General features: G+C 40.9%; 1 protein-coding gene across 3 annotated transcripts in view; it reads left to right on the forward strand.

Moving 5' to 3' along the window:
- Nucleotides 1-251: 251 nt before the first annotated feature.
- The window catches only part of cip2a (cellular inhibitor of PP2A), a 37,580-nt gene continuing 14,384 nt past the window's right edge, over nt 252-23,447 (forward strand). Inside the window, exons 1-17 of one of the 3 annotated variants that reach the window (XM_061239988.1) lie at nt 252-390; nt 634-736; nt 1,411-1,558; nt 3,848-3,963; nt 4,306-4,400; nt 7,220-7,316; nt 8,279-8,401; nt 9,226-9,371; nt 9,665-9,740; nt 10,047-10,280; nt 10,402-10,561; nt 11,589-11,730; nt 12,297-12,396; nt 12,853-12,971; nt 13,280-13,451; nt 14,402-14,476; nt 14,944-15,054. In XM_061239988.1, coding sequence (XP_061095972.1) covers nt 635-736; nt 1,411-1,558; nt 3,848-3,963; nt 4,306-4,400; nt 7,220-7,316; nt 8,279-8,401; nt 9,226-9,371; nt 9,665-9,740; nt 10,047-10,280; nt 10,402-10,561; nt 11,589-11,730; nt 12,297-12,396; nt 12,853-12,971; nt 13,280-13,451; nt 14,402-14,476; nt 14,944-15,054 — 2,016 coding nt within the window. In that variant the 5' untranslated portion in view covers nt 252-390; nt 634. The remainder of the gene's footprint in view (nt 391-633; nt 737-1,410; nt 1,559-3,847; nt 3,964-4,305; nt 4,401-7,219; nt 7,317-8,278; nt 8,402-9,225; nt 9,372-9,664; nt 9,741-10,046; nt 10,281-10,401; nt 10,562-11,588; nt 11,731-12,296; nt 12,397-12,852; nt 12,972-13,279; nt 13,452-14,401; nt 14,477-14,943; nt 15,055-23,447) is intronic. The other 2 variants (XM_061239990.1, XM_061239989.1) reach the window with 2 other exon arrangements.

Here is a 23,447-nt window from a genome sequence, read left to right on the forward strand (position 1 = left end):
CCGTCTAGGCTCATGCTAAGTGACGAATCAAAAAGGATACATGCATTAGACATGCTAAATATATATTCTAATTTTGGACTTGTTCAAAGGATGTCTACTTTTATTATTGTACAGTAAAACGTATTCCGGAATTTAACAAACAAAAGTAAGTACAAAGTAGTGTTTATTTTGTTTATATGCCACCTCTTTGCCTTTGACTTTCCCATAACGATAATGGACTCTTCCGGTTGTTCAAAGTGGAAAGCGGGAGGAAGTTAAGTTATTCGGAAGCAGTGCAATGCCGTAGGTCAACAATAACAGTGGAGGTTTTACGTGCATTTAACAATAGAAACGCTAGATTGTGACAACATCAGACCGGCAACGTTATTGTTGTATTCCTGTTATACAGAGGTGAGTTGATTCATTAGCGTCGTTAAACTGTGCTTTGTTAAGATTGCAGTTAGCTCCGTTATAGCTAGCTAGTAGTAACAGCTCCTTGTCAGAATAAGGCCACATATATGAGGCAGCTAGTAGATCATATAATAGAATTGCAACAGGAACTGAATAGCATTAGTTAGCTTGTTAACAATGTGTGTGTTCTTATACGACCGACTACATGGCTGGTAGCTAATGTTCAACTCTTACATTTTGTAGGATGGACGCAACTACGTGTTTGAAATCAATGTTGCTAGTCATCCGTCAATACAGAAACAACAGATCTGCGGCCAATGCATCACAACTCAAGAGACAGATTGATGTGAGTGGGAGATTTACTTGTCTCACTTCTTCGAGATCGCCTGACCGTTTTATTTTCGCATTAACAGGTTACTCGTCTATTAGCTACATGTCTGAATGGTGGTGTATTCATTATTATGGTGTGAAGTGCTTGTTTGCCAGGTTTCTATTCCACTGTCAACCAGATTCCTGTTTTATTCATCTATCAAGATATTGATCATAATTCATCAACTCAGCTAACTTTGTTTTGATAATGGAAAATGGAAACTTCAAGGTCAGAAATTAACCACTGCCAACACTTATTACTAAATGTAATGCACTTGGCAGGTCATTATCTCACAAAAGTGTGGCTGGGATTATTAAGAGTGGCTATATTTCCCTTTGCTGCTGTATGGTATTATACGTAGCACAAATGGCTCTGTCTCTGCAACTGCTTTGAAAACCTACACTAGAGGTCCGGCGCTTCATTTTCGGGTTTATTAAATTAGGCATTTGATTTCTGGTCATAATCAAAGCATTTTTGTTTGTATGTTATTTGTTTGTAATTTGTCTTATAGTTATTGATTTATGAGTTTTGTAATGTCTGTTGAATTGAGGTTTGATAGCCCAAATGTTCCTTCCTTATGGCAGTGCCGTAGGTTGAATTGAGACGGCTCTCAGACTGGTTCTGTCTTGTGGTCTGCGTTGGCTGTGTAGGACTTGGCTGGTGTGAAGTGTGGCAGGTTGCTGGTGTCCGGCCAGGTGCTGCCCAGTGAGTGCCTAAGTGGGTTGGTCGAGCTGGCGGGGGACCCCAACACTAGCCCTGCCCTCACAGGAACCATCATCTCCCTGCTGGCCCAGCTTGGTATTAGCCTGTCCTCCACGCAGTCTCTGTTTGTATGTCTGCTCTGTCTTTCTGCCCTTCCTGTCTCTTGCATCCAGACTGTTTTCGCTTTATTAATCTGTCTGTCTTTAGAATCGAAGTTTCTTGTGTATATATTAAATACAATGCCATCCATAATGTTTGTGATAAAGATCCATCATTCATTATATGCCTCTGTACTCCACAATTTGAGATTTGTAATAATAAAAAATAAGCGCACATCGTCAGATTTTAATCAAGGGCATTATGGTTTCACCGTGTAGTTTATACTAGATTCTGGGACTAGATTCAGCGGTAAATTATTCTGATACAGTATAGAACACATTTGTTGGCTAAATGGCTTTAAGTCTTCAATTATTTTAGTATCTACTGCATATCTGCCAGCAGCATGGTGGTTTGAGGCTCATTTGATACCTTGGACCCTTGATGACTTATAGCCATTTAGCCAATGTGTTCCATTCTGTATCAGTATAATTTACAGCTGAATCTAGTCCCACCCCCAAATTCCTGTAGAGAACCATTGAAATGCAAAGAGTTTTAGTATCATTTGTAGGACAATCTGAAAATAAGATATTCATACTCTGATGATGTTGACATCAGCAAGTCATGACATGCAAAGGATATGCAACAAACATGACTACTAGGATACTAAACATGACTACTTTCATTTACGTACCATTGCTGTGTCCCAAACATTATGGTGCCCTGAAATGGGGGGACTATGTATAAACATTACATATGAAACACAATTTCTTTGTGGTTAAGCCAAAATGTATAAAAATGCCCTGTATTAAAATCTGACAATGTGCACCACATACATAAAAATATATATATTACAAATCTCAAATTGTGGAGTACAGAGGCAAATAAATAAACAATGAGTCTTTGTCGTAAACATTATGGAGGGCACTGTACGTATTACATGAGTCAATCGAGGCTGTCGTTATAATCCTCCTGATATATTGGCCAATCAGGCTCTAGTTTTCATCCAGCTGCCGTTTTGTCAGGCAACTGTGTCAGTGTATGTGAGGATCAAGAGTTTAAATCACTAGCCTCGTTTACGTGGTGCTTTGTATTCCGTGTTTAGTCGGATTAACAGGCCGATCGAAATAAAAATGCCTCGTAACCACTCAATCTGAACAAATTATCCTATTCCGATTGAAATATTATTCGGTTTAAAAGGGGTAGTCGAAACCTTTTCACAATCCAATTAACAGGAGAATACAGTATATGCCATGTAAACACTTAAACCGACTACTTTCTTTGGATAAATTGCATAGGCTATTCTTTCTGCGCATGCTCGTTCATAGGATAATATTTTGCAATCAACATTGAAAGAAGTAAAAATTGTGAAACGCTTCGCTGTTTGACAGGTTTGAAAGTAATTCAAACAGGTGTTTCATAAAATTAATGAAAGCGGGATCCACAGAAATATCCACCAAAAAAAATAAAACGCTGGAAAAGATTGCTAAAGGGTTAAAAGTCGAAATTTAAAATTGGTTCCGACCCAGCCAATTAAAAATGTTACGATTTTACGTATGAACGTATTGGAGACTGTGGTAATATATTATATTATATTATATATATATATATATATATATATATATATATATATATATATATAAATAATTATAATTGCACTTACGATGACTGTATTTTTCATGTGTATTTTACTAGTTATGGATGTCATTCTTTAACTTGTGGAAGAACCTATGCACTTGCAAATCGCTTTGGATTAAAAGCGTCTGCCAAATGACTCAAATGTAAAAAAGAAACAAAAAAAAGTAAAATGTAAACCTGCGCTTGGGTTCGCCTTCTGTCGTTCAGTTGCAAGATAATTATATTCAGCAGACCACATTTGGAAATAAAAATTTGACTTAACTGGCATGATTCTTACTATGATTATAAACTTGATTATAAATGGGATACATTCATGTTATCAGTGGCCTATTGATGGCAACCTGAAAAGCTGCATAGCGATAATTTGGGATTTGGAGCCTTGTCATTTTGTGTTTGTAGAACAATTTAATGCATAATTTGCTTATATGAAGTTGTTGTTGCAGACTATGATGAAATCCGCTAGCATAGCACTGTAAACTGTTCATTTGGAACAAATTATTCGGAATGAAGAAATGTTCCGCATGTAAATGCGGCAATAGTCTTGCCCGGCTTCATCAGTGACTTGATGGCATTCTTGATTAGCCTCTTATTTTCTGCTCATGATTTGCCATTATTGTTTTTTTATTTTGTATTTTTATTTCCTATTTGAAGCAGCTTCTGACGATGAAAGCAGAGAGGCCCTCCTCAGCAGCTATAACCTCACAGGCACTTTGGCCTCTGTTATCCACTGCAACAGTGCCACCCCCAGGGAGCCTGTTGTATTGCAGGTAACACATGCACAATCGCACGTACACACATGCACACACGCACACACTTGAAATGTGAATGCATTAGTTGAAAATGCTTGGATTTTGTTGCTTTCATTAGTGGTGTGATCAAAAAGTGGCAATTTCAACCATTTAATAGCCATGAGGTGCTGGATGATTCCTGATAATGGTTCTTAAAAATGCTTGAAAAGTCTTACTTCAGAAAAGGTATGGGAACTCAGCTATTGTTGTACCCCTATCCCTTATTCTCTCTCTCTCTCTCTCTCTCTCTCTCTCTCTCTCTCTCTCTCTCTCTCTCTCTTCTCTCTTCTCTCTTCTCTCTCTCTCTCTCTCTCATCTCAGTGCCTACCAGTCTTACAGAAGCTCACCTACAACATGAGGATTCCCCACTGTACCCCTTACATGGATGAGCTCATAGCCTTCCTCATACACCATGTGTAAGCATTGCTCATCTCCTGTCTCACTTCACTTTTCCTCGAAGACCTGCCTCCTCCCTGCAGCTCCACCTCTCTTTGAAACCCGACTCCCACACCCAGGCTGCATCCAAAAATGGTAAATGGTAAAATGGTAAATGGCTGGCATTTATATAGCGCCTTTATCCAAAGCGCTGTACAATTGACTCACACACCGACGGCGATTGGCTGCCATGCAAGGCACCAACCAGCACCAACCAACCAACCAGCACCAACCAAAATGCATACTATCTTACTACTTAGGCTGTGAAAATAGTATTAGTATGTCTGAAACCCTAGCTGTATAAAATCGTGTGCTGACACTACCCGGATGGCACACTATATTTGCTGAAATGTCATAGTGTGTGACCACTGGACACGAGTGGATTGCACTAGGTTACAACCCAAAAAACCTGTAGGCTGGTGTTCATGAATAGAAACGGCAAAAGAGTTTAAGAATTTAAATAGCAAGCATTACCTTTAACTATGCTTAGCGGAATGTAGTAAAATCAAAATCAGCACTTTAATTAGAAGTATATTCTTTAGACTTATGAGTCTACTTCTGCTGCTCTAGCCAATCCAATTAGAGGTTTGATGTGTTGTATACATAGTTTATACTAGATTCTGGGACGCAGAGATGCTCTTCTGCATGCTACTGTTGTAAAGTGTGTTTTTTTACGTTACTGTCTGCTTCAACCAGTCTGGCCCTTCTCCTCTGACCTCTCTCATTAACAACGTTTCTGCCTGGAGAATTGCTGCTCGCTGGATGTTTTTTGTTTGACTCATCTGCTATGTTGGAGGACAAGCGGCCCATAGAACTCAATGTATTTTTCTGCCAAAAATACCGTTTTTTAAATCTCGGGTCGACAACAAAGCATAGTAATACATCGATAACAAAGATACATTATGGTTAATTTCTTTGCCAAAAATTGTTGCCCACCAGGGAGAATAAAATAGAAGGTTGTCAACCGAAAGAAGAGCCAGGTGGATTATAAGTAGGCAAAAAATTGAATATACACAAGTTTGTTTGGATCACTTTGTTACTCTTAAGTTTACTTTTAATGCATTCTGTCACATTAAAGCTGGCATGTGCCAGTGAGCTGAAGAATCCGAAGGACCAGTGGAAAATCCAAACTAACGAGCTATGAGCTAATTAATGCTGTGGCACCGTGATTACTTACTAACTGGTTATATCTTAACTCTTGGACATGTTTCATTACTAAGACAAGTGGATAGCAATGAACAACAAGGGAAATGTTATCTCCTCACGATTACTGTCTAGTGGCTAGTTGGTTAACTAGATCGCTACTGAAATATCATATGCATAAATGAAACCTGTACTTGATTACCAAGCTGCCAAATGCCACAATGTTACCAAAAAATTACGCTGTGTGCAGGAAATATGTTTTACCGTTGGTGAGTGACTGTGATTGCACCTGCTGAATGTAGCTGTAGGCTTTAGGACTGTTAGGTAGTTACATTGTTTCAGTGGTGCCACTGCTTTTATGTTTGTAATGCATAAATCAAGAGTATTAGTAGGATTTGAAGTTTAACTAACTAGGCTACATTTGAGTGCAGCTGGTCCCCAGTCCTACAGAAGGCGCACAGAGGTTTGCTGCAGCAGTGAAGTCCCCCCCCCCCCCCCCCACTTAGATCTTTCTTCTTCATATGAAAACTGATATTGACTGGGCACCATCATAATCATTTCCATCTCATCTAGGCCTAGTTTAACCCCTGTGTTTGACTACAAAAATGAATGGGTTGCTCTGGCCACTTGTCCTCCAACGTGGCCAGAACATCGTCAAGGAAATTGCCACGATTAAGAACAATCCATATGTCATACTTTATGGAAAAAAAAACTTTTACGTTTGGCTCCTAGAATGAACGTTTAAGGGGTTGGACTGTCCTTAAAGATGGCAGACCTTGACCCCAGGGCTGCGTCCCATTATCTTTCACTCCCCTCCTTAACTCCACTCCCCACTCGGAAAGGATGTGGAGCAAAGGAGTGAACGAGGGGGAATGAAGAAAATTGGGACACGGTTTTCGGCTTCGTCATCAAAGTCGACGTCCTGTGCTGAAGAAATGGCCTGATCATAATCGTTATTTATTGCAGAGCCCACACATGTTCCCATAGCCAATTAGAGATTGTGCACGTGGTCAGCCCATTTAAAGCTACAAAATTGCTTGTAAGCTTCAAGCATAAGTTGCATAGTAGGATACAGTAACCTGTAAAAACACAAGCATGACCAGCAACATTGGATCAAAGTAAAAACAAACATAACTATTTACTGTAATCCCAGAATCCTGGTGTCTAATCTGAACACCTTGTACTGTTACAGTTTATGTTCTTGGCTATTGTTAGTTGCATCTCCCATACGCTAATTCAGAAACATTTCTGTAGATTACTGAAACGTAGCCTAGCCTATATAGTGCTTCATATGTCAGTTATCGTTTTCCAATGTTCAGTGTTCATATTGAAAAACAAGTATTTCCCACTAACATCTGTAGCAAATGTATTGGTAATATGTCATGTGGAAGAAATTCAAAAGTCACCCAGAAATGGGTGGAATTCACCCGGGGTGTGTTGTAGCCATTTTGTTATTCTCCTTTGAAAATGGGACAGGGAGGGAGTCCACAAAGCTTGGATTCTGGGGCACGGAGTGGAGGAGGGTGGCAGTAGAGTGAAGGAGTATGCGCTTTCTGTCCAATGGGACACACCCCCTTCCGTCTTCCACCTGCGTCCTCTCTCTTCCTTCCGTCATTTATCTAATGTAGGCCTTTTCTCTGTCCCATTGGTCCTTCAGCCAATCTCCTAATGAAGACCTCACAATGCCCTGCCTGGGTGTACTGGCAAACCTGTGTCGGAGCAATCCATTTGTGCAGACACACGTCAAATCATTGGTAAGAGATGCACTGGAGACTAGGCTAGAGATACTCAAATCTGGCCCTCTGTGCCAGTAGTACTGCAGGTTTTCTTTTCTACCTGTCATCTAATTGATCGATTAATGCCTCTAATTGGCCAGAGGTGCTTTCAAGATTACAAACGTTAGCTAACATTTGCGAACATATTAAAACTTTTTTCTGTTTGCCGCAAACATTTGAAAAGGTAGTGTACCATAAACATAAATGGCTGCCGACCAGGAAGACGCGGAGAGAACAAAGTTGACAATCTTATGGCTGTTATAATACACTTTAGTCAATGTAATATTTGCTCTTACCTTAAAAAAAAAAAAAAAATCACAGTTAATCAAGGAATCCGCTAGCTGGCATCGTTAAATCCAAGTTGCATCCATTTATATTCAGAATGCATTGATAGGCAAGCTAAATGGAATGTTAAAATCATTCAACAGTAACTGTTTGCTGCAAACATAGTTCGCTGTGAACGTTCTCTGTCTTGAATGCACCTCAGGTATTTAACTCCTCTGGTGTCCCAGGTTTAAATCAGAAACTATGCGTTGTATTCAGTTATGTGAAGTTACTTACATTGTTTGAATTAAAATATATAATATGTGTTAATAAGCTCACTATATATTTCTCATAAAATGCTGTAAGCCCCATGTTTTCAGAGCTGTAACCTGTTACTTTTACATAGAAATGAACAGGCTTGTGAAGTTTAAAATTCATAGAAAGCCCAACAAAGCACTAGGTTGCCAAACTGCCAAACATCTTAATCACTCCACAACCAGGGTTGCCTGCTCCTGGTTTGCAGAATTTGGGAACATCAATGTATTCCTTATTCACAGTAGCATTTGCAGATTTGTATAGAATAGATGCTCAGGTTAAAATTCTTTACATTTCTACAGGACACTCATAAACTTCCTGATTAATTATGATAATGTCTGGGGTTCTGCCTACTCTTGCAGAGCCATGTTAAAGCTTTCTACAGGACACTCATAAACTTCCTGGCACACAGTAGCCTGACTGTGGTGGTGTTTGCACTATCCATATTGGCCAGCCTCACCCTGAACGAAGAGGTTGGGGAGAAGGTAAGTCATGCCCTCCGCAATGCATCACAGCCGTACTGTCACTGGGGATATTAGAATGGGGAAAGGAATGACATGTCACCAGTCTTTGGAGTTGCTCCACCAACCAAATCCAAATTCGGCCCTGGTTTTCTTTTCTCACTGGTAATTAGCTGAACAATTAGTGCTACTGATGGGCCAGTCTTAACACCTGGAGGAGGGTGGAAAGCAAGCAGGACCATGATTTGATGTTCCCTGCCCTATGGTATCGAGGCTTTATAGTGGCAAGTTTTACACCAATTATTGTGAATGTTGTTTTAGTTGTTTTCGTAACATGTTTTGTAATTGGTTGAGTACTCCTCTTGGGGTTTCTTTCTGTGTAAATGAATGTGTTGTTTTATGATTCCTATATTATTACCCCTGACTCTTTAAATTCTAGAGACTGTTGTATGTGAAAACCCCAGGAGATTCAGCAGTTTCTGAGATACTCAAACTGGCACCAACTATCATTCCATGGTCATTTACGTCACGTTAATTTCCTATTCTGATTTTTGATCTGAACAACAACTGAACAGGACCATGTCTGCATGCTTTTATGCATTGAGTTGCTGCCACATGATATTGGCTGATAAAGTAATCACTGGGTGTATACCATTGAGCGATTTATGGAAAATGCATACTGAGCATGGAAATGCAGTGGGCAGTATGTAGCATGGGGTTAAATAGTGAGCAGTACATGGCTGAAAAGTGCTTTGAACTGTTTTGGGTTGAATGGTGAGCAGTGTCTAGTGGGGCTGAATAGCATTCTGTTTGCTGTGGGGGGCTTAATTGGACATATGTTTCTTCAGCTGTTCCATGCAAAGAACATATACCAGACCTTCCAGCTCATATTCAACATCATTGTCAATGGTGATGGAACTTTGACCTGCAAGTATGCTGTAGATCTTCTAGTGGATCTGCTGAAGAACCCCAAGATTGCAGATTACCTCACCAGGTGAGACCTGCATGCATGACACACCTCATGACCCGAACACACGTTATCAAATCATAATAATGGCATTTGTGGTTGCTATACAGCATGGACTATGCTGACTGGCCAGTGCTGTGTCATGATAGGGTTTGGCTGTACAGATAATGTAAATATCAGTGGTTCTTGCAGACTGTGATGCCCTGGAAGATGATTAATGTGCCTTAGAATTGGTGGTTTGCTCCACTCGGATGGTGAAGATAATGAACTGAGCCACAAAGCTTATTTGCCGATGTCACAGGTGTGCTTTTTGTCTGCAGGTACGAGCACTTCTCGCTCTGTCTGTCTCAAGTACTTGGCCTGCTGCATGGAAAGGACCCAGACTCGGCCGCCAAGGTAAACTGGGGAGGATTTTCAGAGCATTAATGCAGAGAAGTATGGATTAGTGCATTGGAATTAACTGTATGAGTTTGTGTGGGATTAGCATTATCTTTGTACGAGTTAATGCAGCATTGCTCAAGAGAAACCATTTGGATGGCTTTGTCCTCAATCATTTTGAACCTATACGAAAGTTCCCTTTCCATGTATTAAAACATAATATTTCTCCAGGAAGTTTTCCTCTTTGCCTGTACCATTCACTTTGCTCATTTGTGGCTCTGAAGATATGCTCAGACTCTAACCCTGTTTGTTGTGCTGATGCAGGTTTTGGAGCTGCTGGTTGCTCTGTGCTCAGTGCCGGGCCTGCGCAGGCAGCTGTGTCAGAGTGTGTTACGAGCCCCGGGGCCCCGCCTGCAGGCTTTGGCAAAGAAGGATGGGCAGGGTCGCGGGCCGGAGCCGGACCCAGGGCTGGCGCTGCTGCAGTGGGCCAGCCTGCCCTTGGACAGGCCTGAAACCTGCTACCTGCAGGCTCTGACACTGTTCGCGGAGCTGTTTGAGGTGCATCATTGTCAAACTAGAGAGGCTGTTTGATAGGACCACCTTGTATATATTATTGTGGCCGCTGTCCTCTCCATTCTTCATCTTGCTGCCATTCTTTCCCCTTTGATTCCCCCCTCAGGAGGTGGCCGTGTCTCTCCCGTCTGGGTCAGCCCGAGCCTTTCTGGACCTCCTGCTGCCGGTGCTGCTGGGCTTGCTTCAGGGTCCAGGCATGCCGCTCAGTGAGCTGCAGGTGAAGAAGCACTGTGTTCGGGCTGCCCGTGTGATGGATCTGCTGCTTGATATCCTCCCTTTGGTTTAGGGCCAGCTGTGTTTGACTGAGGTGACAGTGTGGTGCATTAGCTGTGTGCGAATTAGTGCTGCATTAGCTTTGTGGGAGTTGCCATTCATTAGCATGAACTCTGAGTTCGGAAGTGCGGAATTAGCATTAGCTGTGTGCAAATTAGTGTTTTAGCTTTCTGGCGCTTCATTAGAATGATCTGTGTGTGAGTTAGTGGTGCACAGATAATTCTAATGAAGTGGCAACTTGCACAAAGCACTATTTCGCACACCGAGAATGCTAATGTCACACTAACTCACAGCTAATGCACCACTAGCATTAGCTGTGAATGGGTTAGTGTGACATTGGCATTAGCGGTGTGCAAAATAGTGCAGTTTTAGCTTTCTGCAAGTTGGCACTTTGTTAGCATTCACTGTGTACGAGTTAATGCTGCATTAGCTCATTGTTTTCTGTGTTTGCTGTGGCAAACATTACTTTCGTATTTCCTGTGCACATCACAACCACAGAATCAAAATCTGCACACCCCCACTGTCATGAAACAAACAGTTCAGATGCAATGAGTATACACACTTCTGTATGTGGAGCTGTGTTCTGCTGTAGTTTGATTTCTGCTCAATTCACCTTCTTATCCAGTTTACTCCTAGCTTGAGTACTGCAGTAACATTAGCTGGGTGTGATGGGGAGTTGGCATTATGTGTCAGTAGCTGTGTGTGATCAGAGTTTTATGCTTTTTATTGTTGGCACTATGTGGTGATTTAGTACTGCATTAGTATTAATCAGTGGTGTGTTCTTATTGTATTAGCATGTGTAATGGAGACACTGGTTTGTTAGTACTGAACTAGCACTATGACTGTATAATGATGACTTGACCCTATCATACCTTAAGCTGTGCATGATGGTGAATTTGTGCCGTGTTAGCTGTGCGTGATGAAATGGTAATTTCTTTTTTGGAGCTGTATGTTGTGGTGAGTTAGTATTAGTCATGCATGATGGAGATGAATGGTGTGTTTGGTCCTTGACGTGCTAACTGCTGAGCTCGCATGATGAGATGAAGATGCAAGTGTCCCAGCAGCTCAGCTCCCAGCTCTGCGTGTCACAGGTGGAACTCCTGCTCTCCAATAGCCATATGGACACAGGCTTCGGCTGCCCAGCCACCAGCTCTGACCTCAGGTGAGACTGTGGCCGAGAGAGAGCTGAGAGATGATACTCTTAAAAATTAAATAAATAAAATTACACTGGTAATGCTGGAGCAATGAAAGGTACATGTGAGATGCACCTGAGACAGGTACTCCAGGTCAGATGCACATGTGAGACGGGCAGTCCAGGTGAGGTGTACATGAGACAGGTACTCAGGCAAGACACAGGCAATTGACATTTGGGAATGTTAGACATATATATTATGTTGCTCATGATGTAAGAATGTTATTTTGTCAGAAAATGGCAACCCCTGCACCATTGCTAGTAGGGTTGGGGCTTGAAAGGATTTTATCAAATCAGAGCAAAGAAAACTATTTCTCTCTGGACTTAATTTACATAGTTCGACAGGCGGCAGCAAAGCATAGTTGGATTTAACGCATCTCATTTTGGATTGACCTATTTGAGCTATTACAAACACCGACCTCAAAAATGCAACTTGCTTTGGCCTGATAACATTGTTGAGGTTACAAGCTGCCTGGCATACAGTTTCCAGTGTTATTGCAGGTAAAGTCATAGCTGTACTTTACTGTGACCCAAAGCCAGGTGGGTGCGGAGGTGGTCCTGAAGGTTCTGCAGCTAATGAGCCAGTTCAAACAGGTCGTCCGGGATATGGAAACCAGCTTCTACAGGATTTTGCAGGTATAACTTTTAATGATTATTTTTCCCCTCCATATCTGTAGCTTCTCTACATAGCCCCTTAATGGTAAGAAGAAAAAATACTTTGCAGGATCTTGTGGAACCTTTCACAGGATCTTGCAGAACTAACACTACTCTAGCACAACAGTCAACCATCCGTGCAAAACATGAAATTTCATGATATGTCCGCATTAGCCCAACAGGTTTGTAAAATCCAAACGTGTTTGTTGGTTTCTATTGGTTAATATGAAAAGATTTTGAGAAACCTTTGTTTAATATGGAACACTTTTGAGTTTAATATGGGAATCTTTTGAAATCCATGTGGAATGCTTTTGAGTTTGATAAAGAAAGTTTTCGTTTTTTTGTGCTCGAGGAACTGTAGGAACAGTGTTGTGGCTGATCGGCTTGTTTCCTTTTTTTTTTTTTTTTTTGGCCACGCCTTCTTTCTTGCCCCTCCAGGACCAGCGGATGGTCACGCCCTTGTCCCTGGCCCTGGCTTCGGACCGCAGGGAACATGTGCAAACTGCACTGCGGATCCTTCTGGAAGCTGCACCCCTCCCTGATTTCCCTGCAATTGTGTAAATGTCCCTGTCACAATGGAATGCTCTTTCTCCCTCCCTCGCTGTCCCTCCTTCTTTTAGTCTCGTCTTTCTTTTCCACCTGTGATTCTTATGCACATATTTCCCTCTAATTCACCCACCATTTTCCAACTTCTGCCTTTTTATTGGCATGTCTTCACAACATAAATTGGTGCCAAAGTTAGATTATGAATAGGAAATATCCTTGCTCAGCCTTTCTATCCCTCTCTTTCTCGCTGGCCTTCTCTCAATCCCTCTTTATCACTCTTCCCTCTCTTTGGCTCACTTTTCCTCTACCTTTTTCTCAGCCTGGGAGAATGTATTGCTGCCAACAATGCATACCGACATCGGGAGGTGGAGCTGTCCATACAGTCTCCACCCACATTAGGGAGGACCTTCCCCACGATGAGTGCTAACCCTCCCAGCTCGTCCCCCCATAGCATACACAACCTCATCGAGAAGCTTCAGAGCGGAATGGAGGTGCGTTTTCAATTAAAGGCATGCTATGCAGGATTTCTTTCCTTGCTTGACTTCTGTGTTTACAATAAAAAAACGTCACCTCCCCATTCTCAACCCAGCCTGCACCCCAAAGATTATGAAGCTCACCCACCAATAAAACTGCAAGATTATTCTGGCACGACTGACTTCGCTGTCCAGTGAAGCAAAGCTATGTGGTAGCTGGCCTTAGCTTATGAGGATGGGACAGACCTACATTAGCGCCTGTCGCACGGCAAAATGATGTAACATAAGCAGGCATATTCTCAAATGCATCAATTCATTGTCACATTTATTTTTTTGCATATATTGTCTAGTTTTGTTAATGTATCTATGGTAGAACAAATGTGGCTACATGGGTGGGCGCCTTTCCCCTTCAGTAGATTGGGGCAGTAAGCTAGACAACCTGCTGCCGACCTTTGTAGCAACAAAAGCACACTACTGAACATTCAGCTAATTTAGGTTTTTATAATGGCAACTACCTAACGTTACTGAACGCTGACCATTCATTTTGTTAGTGGTTAGCCACCAAGTCCACCCTTTCTTTCACTAAGAAAGCTGCACCATTGTCCAGCCAATCCATACACTTTTCCTCTTGCGCTCCTCCTCCTTCCATTGGCCATATGCTTTTCAGATACAGTACACAAAGAAAGAAGGGTCACGCACAGAAACGTCTATAGAATAACACTTATTATTATTAATTATTATTATTATTTTTATAATTACCAATTCAGGTAGGTAAGTACGCAATTGGGCAGAAGTGAACACAGTCTGATCCTAGTTGTTTTTTTGATACTTTTAAGTTGAAAAATAGCAAGCCTTTAAAGGAACAGAGCCTGTGTGTGTGTGTGTGTGTGTGTATGTGTGTGTGTCTGTGTGTGGGGTGGGTTTGTGTATATGGTAGTTAACACTGAATGAAGTATCTGTTTGATTAGTTACAGGAGCAGGTGAAGGACGTGCGAGTGTCGGAGATCATGGATGTGTACGAGCAGAAGATTTGTGCACTGGCAGTATGTACCTGAAATTCTCATTTTGCACACAACAGCGGTATCCTCTTCTGCCTTGGCAGTGCACACTTACTGCATTGCTGCTGCTCTACAGTGCATACTCACTGCATTGCTGCTGCTCTACAGTGCATACTCACTGCATTGCTGCTGCTCTACAGTGCATACTCACTGCATTGCTGCTGCTCTACAGTGCATACTCACTGCATTGCTGCTGCTCTACAGTGCATACTCACTGCATTGCTGCTGCTCTACAGTGCATACTCACTGCATTTCTGCTGCTCTACAGTGCATACTCACTGCATCACTGCTGCTCTACAGTGCATACTCACTGCATTGCTGCTGCTCTACAGTGCATACTCACTGCATTGCTGCTGCTCTACAGTACATACTCACTGCATCACTGCTGCTCTACAGTACATACTCACTGCATCACTGCTGCACACCCACTGCTCTGCTCTCTTCTTTTTCAGTCTAAGGAGAGCCGTTTGCAGGACCTGCTGGAGGCCAAAGCTCTGGCGCTGTCTCAGGCTGACCGACTCATCGCACAGTACCGCTGCCAGAGAGCACAGGCTGAGGCCGAGGTGAGGAATTGCACATACACATGCCTGCCCGTGCGCGCACACACACACACCCACACGCACACACTCATCCAGACTTAAATCCCAACAAAAACTTGTCATCTGAACTGGAGAGTGCGGATATCAATGATTCTGCAGAGTTCTGTATGGAGGAACAGTCAAAAATCCCTCCAATGTGTTCTTCACCCGTATTATAAGAAAAAACTCAGGTATGTTTGCACAAAGTGTTAAATCAGAGGTACCAATAATTGAGCCCTGTTTTTTTGGGGAAATAATTTTTTCTTTGAAAAGATTAGTTGATTCCATTGCATCATTAATAAAGCACAATACTTTATACATGTTGGAAAATAAAGGTTATATCAATAGCCACATGTATTTAGTTTACAGTGTGTATGTATATATATATATATATACACACAGTAATTCAGGAGCCCACTGTATATATGCACACAAACACACAGACGTGTATGTGGACAAAATGATGGACAACTCTTGGGTCGGACAGACAATTGACGATAAAATAATTGTATACTTGAGCACTTTCACAGCTCGAAAAGGTTTGTGAATCAAACTAACGATGATTCACTCAAGTATTGATTTAAAGGAACCATGCCGTTGATGGGTTTTCAGCTGCTGCTCACAAGTACAATAATGTGTCAAATTTTAGTTGAGGACAGATATGTGACCAAGTCCCTCTTTTTCAATTCACTAGTAAGTCTCAAGTCATTTGGTCCAAGTCTCAAGCAAGTTCCAAGTCATTTTTTCTTGGACAAGTCAAGTGAAGCCAAGTCCTTAGTTAAGGCAAGTCAAGCCCCAAGTCACTTATTTTTATTATTATTATTTTTATTTATCTTACCTATATAAAGAGAAAACAAAGACACGGTTTTAGTGCCTGTCTAATAATTATATTATTGGCCAATCTATCAAACCTGTTCAAAAAGTATGACGACGAATATCATTTTTATTATAATTTACAATATATAATGTATAATAATTCGAGCTAGTGAAAAAGATAAAACTTTTCTTAATGTTTATTCACAGCTGAATAAACTACTACTTAAGCTACTAAGCAGATGGCTTTTGTGCAGCATCATCGTTATCTTTGTTGGATTAATAGGCTACAACAGGGCTATAAGTGGCGTCAACAAATTCTCTCTAAAAGAGGGGTAAAGGTTATTTTGGCAATTACACTTTGTTTGTGGTTTACACAAGTTAATGTTAAAAGGGGATATTAAAAATCAATTCCATAACTGGGCTGGGTAATAATCTGGGGGAGCTGCGCATGGCTGGCTTTTTACGCTGTGAACTAATACAGCTGCGAATAATCAACTGAGTAATATATGAGGCTCATGTGCATACTAACAAATGCCCCGGAGCCAAAAGATCCGGCTGTGTATCATACTGTCATTGTGTGTGTGTGTGTGTGTGTGTGTGTGTGTGTGTGTGTGTGTGTGTGTGTGTGTGTGTGTGTGTGTGTGTGTGTGTGTGTGTGTGTGTGTGTGTGTGTGTGTGTGTGTGTGTGTGTGTGGCTAACCAGAAATAGTCTACAGCTGGAGTGTAACTTTCAACATTTAACGTGTTTAATATTTATTATAATATTTAAACTGAAAACCTTAAATGAACAGAAACAAGTCATTTGAGTCATCATTCTTTAACGTCCAAGTCCAAGTCGAGTCTCAAGTCATTTATTTTCTGTAAAGCTGCAAAACTGACATTTATTTTCTGTCAAGTCAAGACCCAAGTCCAAAGTTCCAATATCCACATCTCAGGTTGAGAAACATGTTTCGGCTATCGGCTATCAGCTATCAGCTTTCAGAAAAAAAGGTCATGCCAAGTTTCAGTTTTTGTGCTGCATTAGTTAACATTTGAGGCTACACCTGGTTTCTGTTGTTTTATAATTTAAAGTCATGATGATATCTGTACACAAAGTAAAAGGCTGGTTTTACACACACCAATTTTTTCATGTAGAATTACATTATTACAAGGTATTAACTTCAATTTGAGCTCAGTAATTGTGCCAGAACCACAGATGAGATTGGTTGAATTCTGACAATGGACCTCTTCGGTATTTCTTTGGAACAACTTGAGCAACAGTTCACAGAATTGGACACATGGTTATTTGTTTATTTTTATTATTGCAGCTGTCTAAATATTTGTCTCAGCAGTGAATCAATTTACTTCTAGCGGAAAACAAATTACAGGGGGCAGATTCAGTGTTATCTTTGTTGTCAGGCAATTGTATCATTATAGGACTCGGCTGGTAATGACCAAGAATTTGTGTCTTTGCACAAAGCTGGGTTGTCCACCCCTCTGAAATTCCTGTAGATAACACAATTTATATATGCATGCTCCAGACGGCCCATGGTGTCGCCATTACATAGAGCTTTCCTCACCTTGCAGGTGCTTTGTAAATCATGTGTAACTTTCTTTTGGTACTTGTAAAGGGTGTAACGATTGTAAAAGAATCGTTATCGTTTATGGATCTCATTATGTTCACACTGGCTGTAACATACGTTCATCGTCATTCAGACAGCTTGTATTTACCTGCTGATGCATGCTTTAGAACAGCAATGAAAAATGAACCGGTTGTGATTTAACGTATGGTTCCGGCTTACCAGTTACATTTACCAGTAAAAACACAAGAAAATTAATTTATCAGAGAAGGAATACAAATTTAACTCTCCATTTGGTGAAAATCTGGATCAGGTCTCGTTTGCAGTGCCCTTGCTTGGGGTGTCTGGGTTTACCATGGACAAATTAAAAATGACAGCCAGGCTTACGTACGTAGTCACACACACACACAAAAAAAAACAACAGAAAGAATAGTTTGGTCCACTCGACACAACACTTTTTTGGGCGTGAACCCAATAGCAATTTATTCATAATGTCTGCCTCTGGGTTATATGAAAAATGTCTTCATAAAAAGCTTTATTACATGATCATGGAGAGATACAAACATGCGTAGTTTTCTGAAAATATAGTTTTATACTTTTTAGACAAACGGTGAACTGAATTACTTCATATAGGATGCTATGAATAGTTTTACTCTAAGAGAGCTGATTGCACATGGAGGGATTATTTGGCAGCACTTCTACTTCTGGAGCAATTTATGCTGCCTTGTAAAAGGCACTAAATAGAAAAACATTGTGAGAAAAGACCATTAAATTCACATAATTTCACCCATCCCCGTAGTGCGGTTAATAAGTTAAGTATCATTCTGTACAAACAACAGTCTTTGTTTGAGGACAGTTGATTAAGCACAGTCAGTTACATTTGGTCATATTGCTGGATACAAATCTGTAACACAATAACAGCTCTGCACAAGTGAGAGTCAACAGCTTTATTCAATATGCATATCGGGTCCAGGGTCAATGACATGACATGCATATTTTTGTGTCCGAGTGCATTATTTCCTTTTCAAAAAATGTGTTCAATTCAGGCCATGTATCACTTTATTCTATAAAACTTCAAATTTAATTTGAATACATTTTCGGTACATTCAAATAATACATATTTTATGTTTGGCATCTCAAACCCCCAAAATGTCAGGCGGTGCAACCATCCGAGCAAATGTACAGACAAAGAAAACTATTAAAAATGGTACTTTAAAAAAAGGTCATGCCAATAAAAAAAAATAAAAAAACTGGCATGATTTTATGTTTGAAACCTTTCAAATAAACCTAATTTTACAAATACCAATAGTTTTAAAGCGGTTGAGATAATTGAAAAACTTTTGTCCGGCAATTTGTATGTTCTCAAATGTCAGGGTGGCACAACCGTAAACATGGGACTTTTATTACAAAGTGAAGAGAACAGTGAACAGGATATTGCATCATCAAGAGGACCCCAAGGGACCTTTATGGCAGAGTGAAAAGGTTTGAAGATCTCTCTCAAATATTGATGAAAATAGGTACTTTCAACTTGTAGGTAGGCTGGCAACAATTTCCATGTCAGGTGGCACAACCAATGTAAAACTAGGAAAATTTTATTTTATCATAAAACTCTTTATACTATTTTAAAATTATATGTATGGATTTGATAGCAATGCCAAAACCTAATACAGGTGTCCAAGTAGAAGCTTGTTTAATTTGAAATTAGCTGCAAAAATCAGGTGGCACAACCAGTAAGTCAGGTGGGGCAACTGCAAGAAATGTCACAATATGCAATAAATAATGATATTTAAAGCTCTAAAATGTGGTGGTGGTGCGGCCAGGTAAAATATTAATTTAAACCAATCAATAATAGGATAAAGTGAGCAAATGGTTGATAACTATGATGGTAATAGCTGTTGTATTGAGCTCATTCATTTGTATAAGTCTTTAAATGTAAAATCGGATGCTGAAGATGCCAAATACCTGGCCACTAGAAAGGAATAATCTTAAGTTATTGTAAATACAAAACACAACCACAAAATAATAATGCGTTAGGCACTGTAGACCCTCTAAGGCATGCTTGCCAACAATTCTAAGCTCTGGGGTTAATCCAGTATGGCACCTTCCGGTCCTGTTTTTCTGCAAGCTCATGATGATATTTGAAACACATGTTTCTGATTTTCTCATCTTACTGGTATTCATGCCCTATGACACATATTTGCTCACGCTGCTACAGTTCAGTGGAAATTCCCACTGGTAGACAGCTTCTCTCTGCACATTAGTAGAAGTGGGCACATATTAATGCTTTGCACAAATGACACAGTTAATGCCGTATGAGCTATATTTCGTGAGCCAATTAAAATTCCCACAATATACCCAGAATATAATGACAATGAAATAGAAGGCATACATGACCTGTAGAGGCTTAAGCTCCAAAGGTGCAGTATGAAGCCGAGTAGCAACAGGCCTTGCACAATACCAGTGTCCTCTCAAGTTACCTCTCAGCCATCCAAAAACATCCCACTTCCGAGGAGGAGTTGTTTGCCGTATCTTAGTTACCTCTTTGTGAATAACACACAGGAATGGCTTACAGACAAAAGTCCTGGGGCCTCACGTTGCGTAGGCACAAAATAATGTGTACGCCACTTTCTAAGCAAACTTTGGCATTTATAAAAAACGAACTTGACGGGAAAATGTGCGGTTCTCCACGGAAACTCTGATCCATGCGTACGCACATTAACTGGAGAAATGAGAAACTGTGCCTTTAATGCTCGTGACGTAAGACCAGGAAAACGGGAAGTGAAACAGGATGTAAAAAGGTATAAAGATTTGCCGGGAGTTGTGGCTGGGTATGGCTGCTGTAAGAACGTGCTTCGTCCCTGTTATACTTATTAAAGTGTTGAGTTGTTGAATCTCGCTATACGGGTTATCTCCCTTCCTAAGTGCAACACAACATTTGGCGACGAGAGAAGTCGAAAATGATATACAACAGATGCCACTGTGTAAAATAAATCGAAATTCATTGTTGTTGATTGTACTCTTAAAGGGTTCTGATTTTCTGCATGTTTACACTAGGACTCGGAACTATACTGTCCTCTCAGGTCCTCTTTGCACTTGTTCTTGTGTTTAATTTGCACTTTGTTGTAGTTTGGATAAGAGCGTCTGCTAAATGCCATGCAATGTAATGTAGTGAAATATTACCTCTCACGTATCATATACGAAGAGTTAATTTGCAAAAACGGATAAAAGCCTCTCTTACAACGAATAAACAAACAGCTGTTTGATTGATGCTCCCTGGAGTGCCCAAAAAATATGATTTAGGATGATAAATATAAACGGAGATGTTGTTGTAAAATCCCTCAAATATGTAGACGAATTGTTAAACAATACTTCATGTTATTAAATGTATTCTCATAAATAATATGGTGAACAGTCGGACAAATTGCGCTGCACTGATGCCGTTTACAATGCGTCAGTCGGGCAGATACGAGCATAGTTTCATATATTGTTATCATATTCATATATTATGTTTTATAATGTGTTTATTGTTATTAATTTTTGTTTGTTTTATCTCTTAATTTTGTAACTGTGTTTTCAATGGTGCTAGACAAATAACGTGTATTATTATTATCATCGTCATCATCACATTCGTTGTGCAGAACTGTTCGTCATTTACAATCAATCAGGATAATTCCCACACCTGTAGCTTTTCAGAGGCAATCAAATGGCTGAAATCCCTTTTCTTGGCCTTCTTTTCAGCGTTTGCCATTGTCGTCTTCGTGAAATGCATATTCATTAGGGGTGTTTCACTCCCTATTTATAGGCAACTGTGGGCGGGACATGAAGCTGGCAAAGTTGCGCCACATTTAGAGTTGATTGTGATTTATAAAGGAAAACTGGCGTGGGACGTGCGTATGCACTGTTTTATAAATCTGAATATTTTTTTGCGTACGCACGTCCTAGGTTTCATGCTTACGCAACCTTTTGACGTGAATCCTAAGCACAGTTTTATAAATGAGGCCCCTGGAGTGGTCAAGTGGACGTCCAGACCTCAGTCCAATTGAGAATTTGTGGCAGGACTTGCAGAGCTGGAGCAGTTTTGTAAAGAAGAATGGGAAAAAACTGCAGTGTCCAGATGTGCAAAACTCATACAGACCTACCTAAATAGACTCAAGGTTGTAATTTCTGAAGAAGGTCCTTCTACTAAATATTGACTTTATGTTTATGCAATCAATTATTTTTTGTTTTACATTTGTAATTTATTTAGATCAATTTGTAGAGATTAATTTTCACTTTCCTTTTCTGTTGAAAAAGCCTTTAAATCCATTCTGATTCAATGTTATAAAATAATAAAACGTGAAAAAGTCCAGAGCCTACTTTTTATGGGCACTGTAGATAAATACTTGAACCCTTGTAGAATAATCAGATGACTATCCAAGTAGCAATACCACGTTTGCCAGCTAGAACACCCCACATACTAAAATAAGTGCAATTATTACATATAGCATATGTATGGCATACATGGCTAATTATTACAGTGAGATAGGGAGGGAAAGGTGCAGCCTGAAGAGGTGAGTTTTCAGTCTGCGATTGAAAATGGTCAAAACTTTGTTGTACTGACGTCCATAGGATGGTTATTCCACCATTGTGGGGCCAGAACAGGCTGCAGTCTTATTGGGACATGCAGGTGTGACAATGGCGTGGCGCCAGGTGTCCGGAGGTAGTGGAACGGAGAGGTCTGGCAGGTGTGTAGGGCATATGATAGGTTATATGGAGTTTCTAGTTTACTTAGTAGTTTCACAAATCAAACTTATAGTCCAGTGGAGGATGGGCATGTGCCTATAGCGGCGTTCTTCCCATCAACAAGTTTTTTCATGCCACTGAGGGTTTTTCCTCCCCTAAGGAAGTTGTTTGCTTCGTATGCTATCGGGGGCTTAGGGCTGATATGTTTAATTCACTTCTGTGTTAATTATCTTCTGTACTCTGTCTTTCTGACAGTCTCCTGTGAAAAGCGCTGTACAAAAATAAATGTAATTGAATTGATGAGCTTTTGGATGTATGTTGGGGCTAATCCCTTAACTGCCTGATAAGCAAGCGCCCCTTTTTTTATTTGATGGGAGTGAAAACAGGCAGCTAGTGGATGTCTATGAGCAGGGGGGTGACGTGAGAGTGTCTGGGGACATTGAATAGGGCGGCCTGTAGCATAGTGGTTAAGGTACATAACTGGGACCCGCAATGTCGGTGGTCCGAATCCCAGTGTAGCCAAAATAAGATCCGCACAGCCGTTGGGTCCTTGAGCACGGCCCTTAACCTGGCATTGCTCCAGGGGAGGATTGTCTCCTGCTTAGTTTAATCAACTGTATGTTGCTCTGGATAAGAGCGTCTGCCAAATGCCATTAATGTAATGTAATGAATTCTAGACAAGCCATTCTGGATCAGTTGTTAGGGGTCTGACGGCGCATGCCATTGCTTGGACAAGGAGCTGAGTTGAGTAGGTGGTAAGGAAGCGATGGATTCTCTGGATGTTGTACAGGAAGAACCTGCATGCCCGGGTCACGGCCACAATGTTCTCAGAGAAGGACAGCCTGTTGTCCGTCACCACTCTGAGGTTTCTTGCACTGGGGGACGAGGTCATTGTGGTGTCCCCTAGCGAAATGGAAAAATTTGAGAAGGGAGAGTTTAAGACTAGCTCCATTTTACCTGAGTTGAGCTTTAGATGGTGGTTGTCCATCCAGCTCTGGATGTCTCTAGCTGATGGAGATGCAGGTAGAGACCTGTGTGTCAGATGGGAGAAAGGAGAGAAAGTTGGTGTCATCAGCATAACCGTGGTATGACATACCATGTGCAGAGATAACAGGGCCAAGAGTGCTAGTGTAGATGGAGAAGAGGAGGGGGCCAAGGACTGAGCCCTGGAGAACTGCTGTAATATGGGGACGAGGGGTTGATAACCTGGGAGGAGTGACCAGAGATGTAGGACTCAATTTACTCTAGGGCTGTGCTGCAGATCCCTGTAGCTGCCAGGGA

The sequence above is a fragment of the Conger conger genome, chromosome 4 (assembly GCF_963514075.1).
Source record: "Conger conger chromosome 4, fConCon1.1, whole genome shotgun sequence".
NCBI lineage: Eukaryota > Metazoa > Chordata > Actinopteri > Anguilliformes > Congridae > Conger > Conger conger.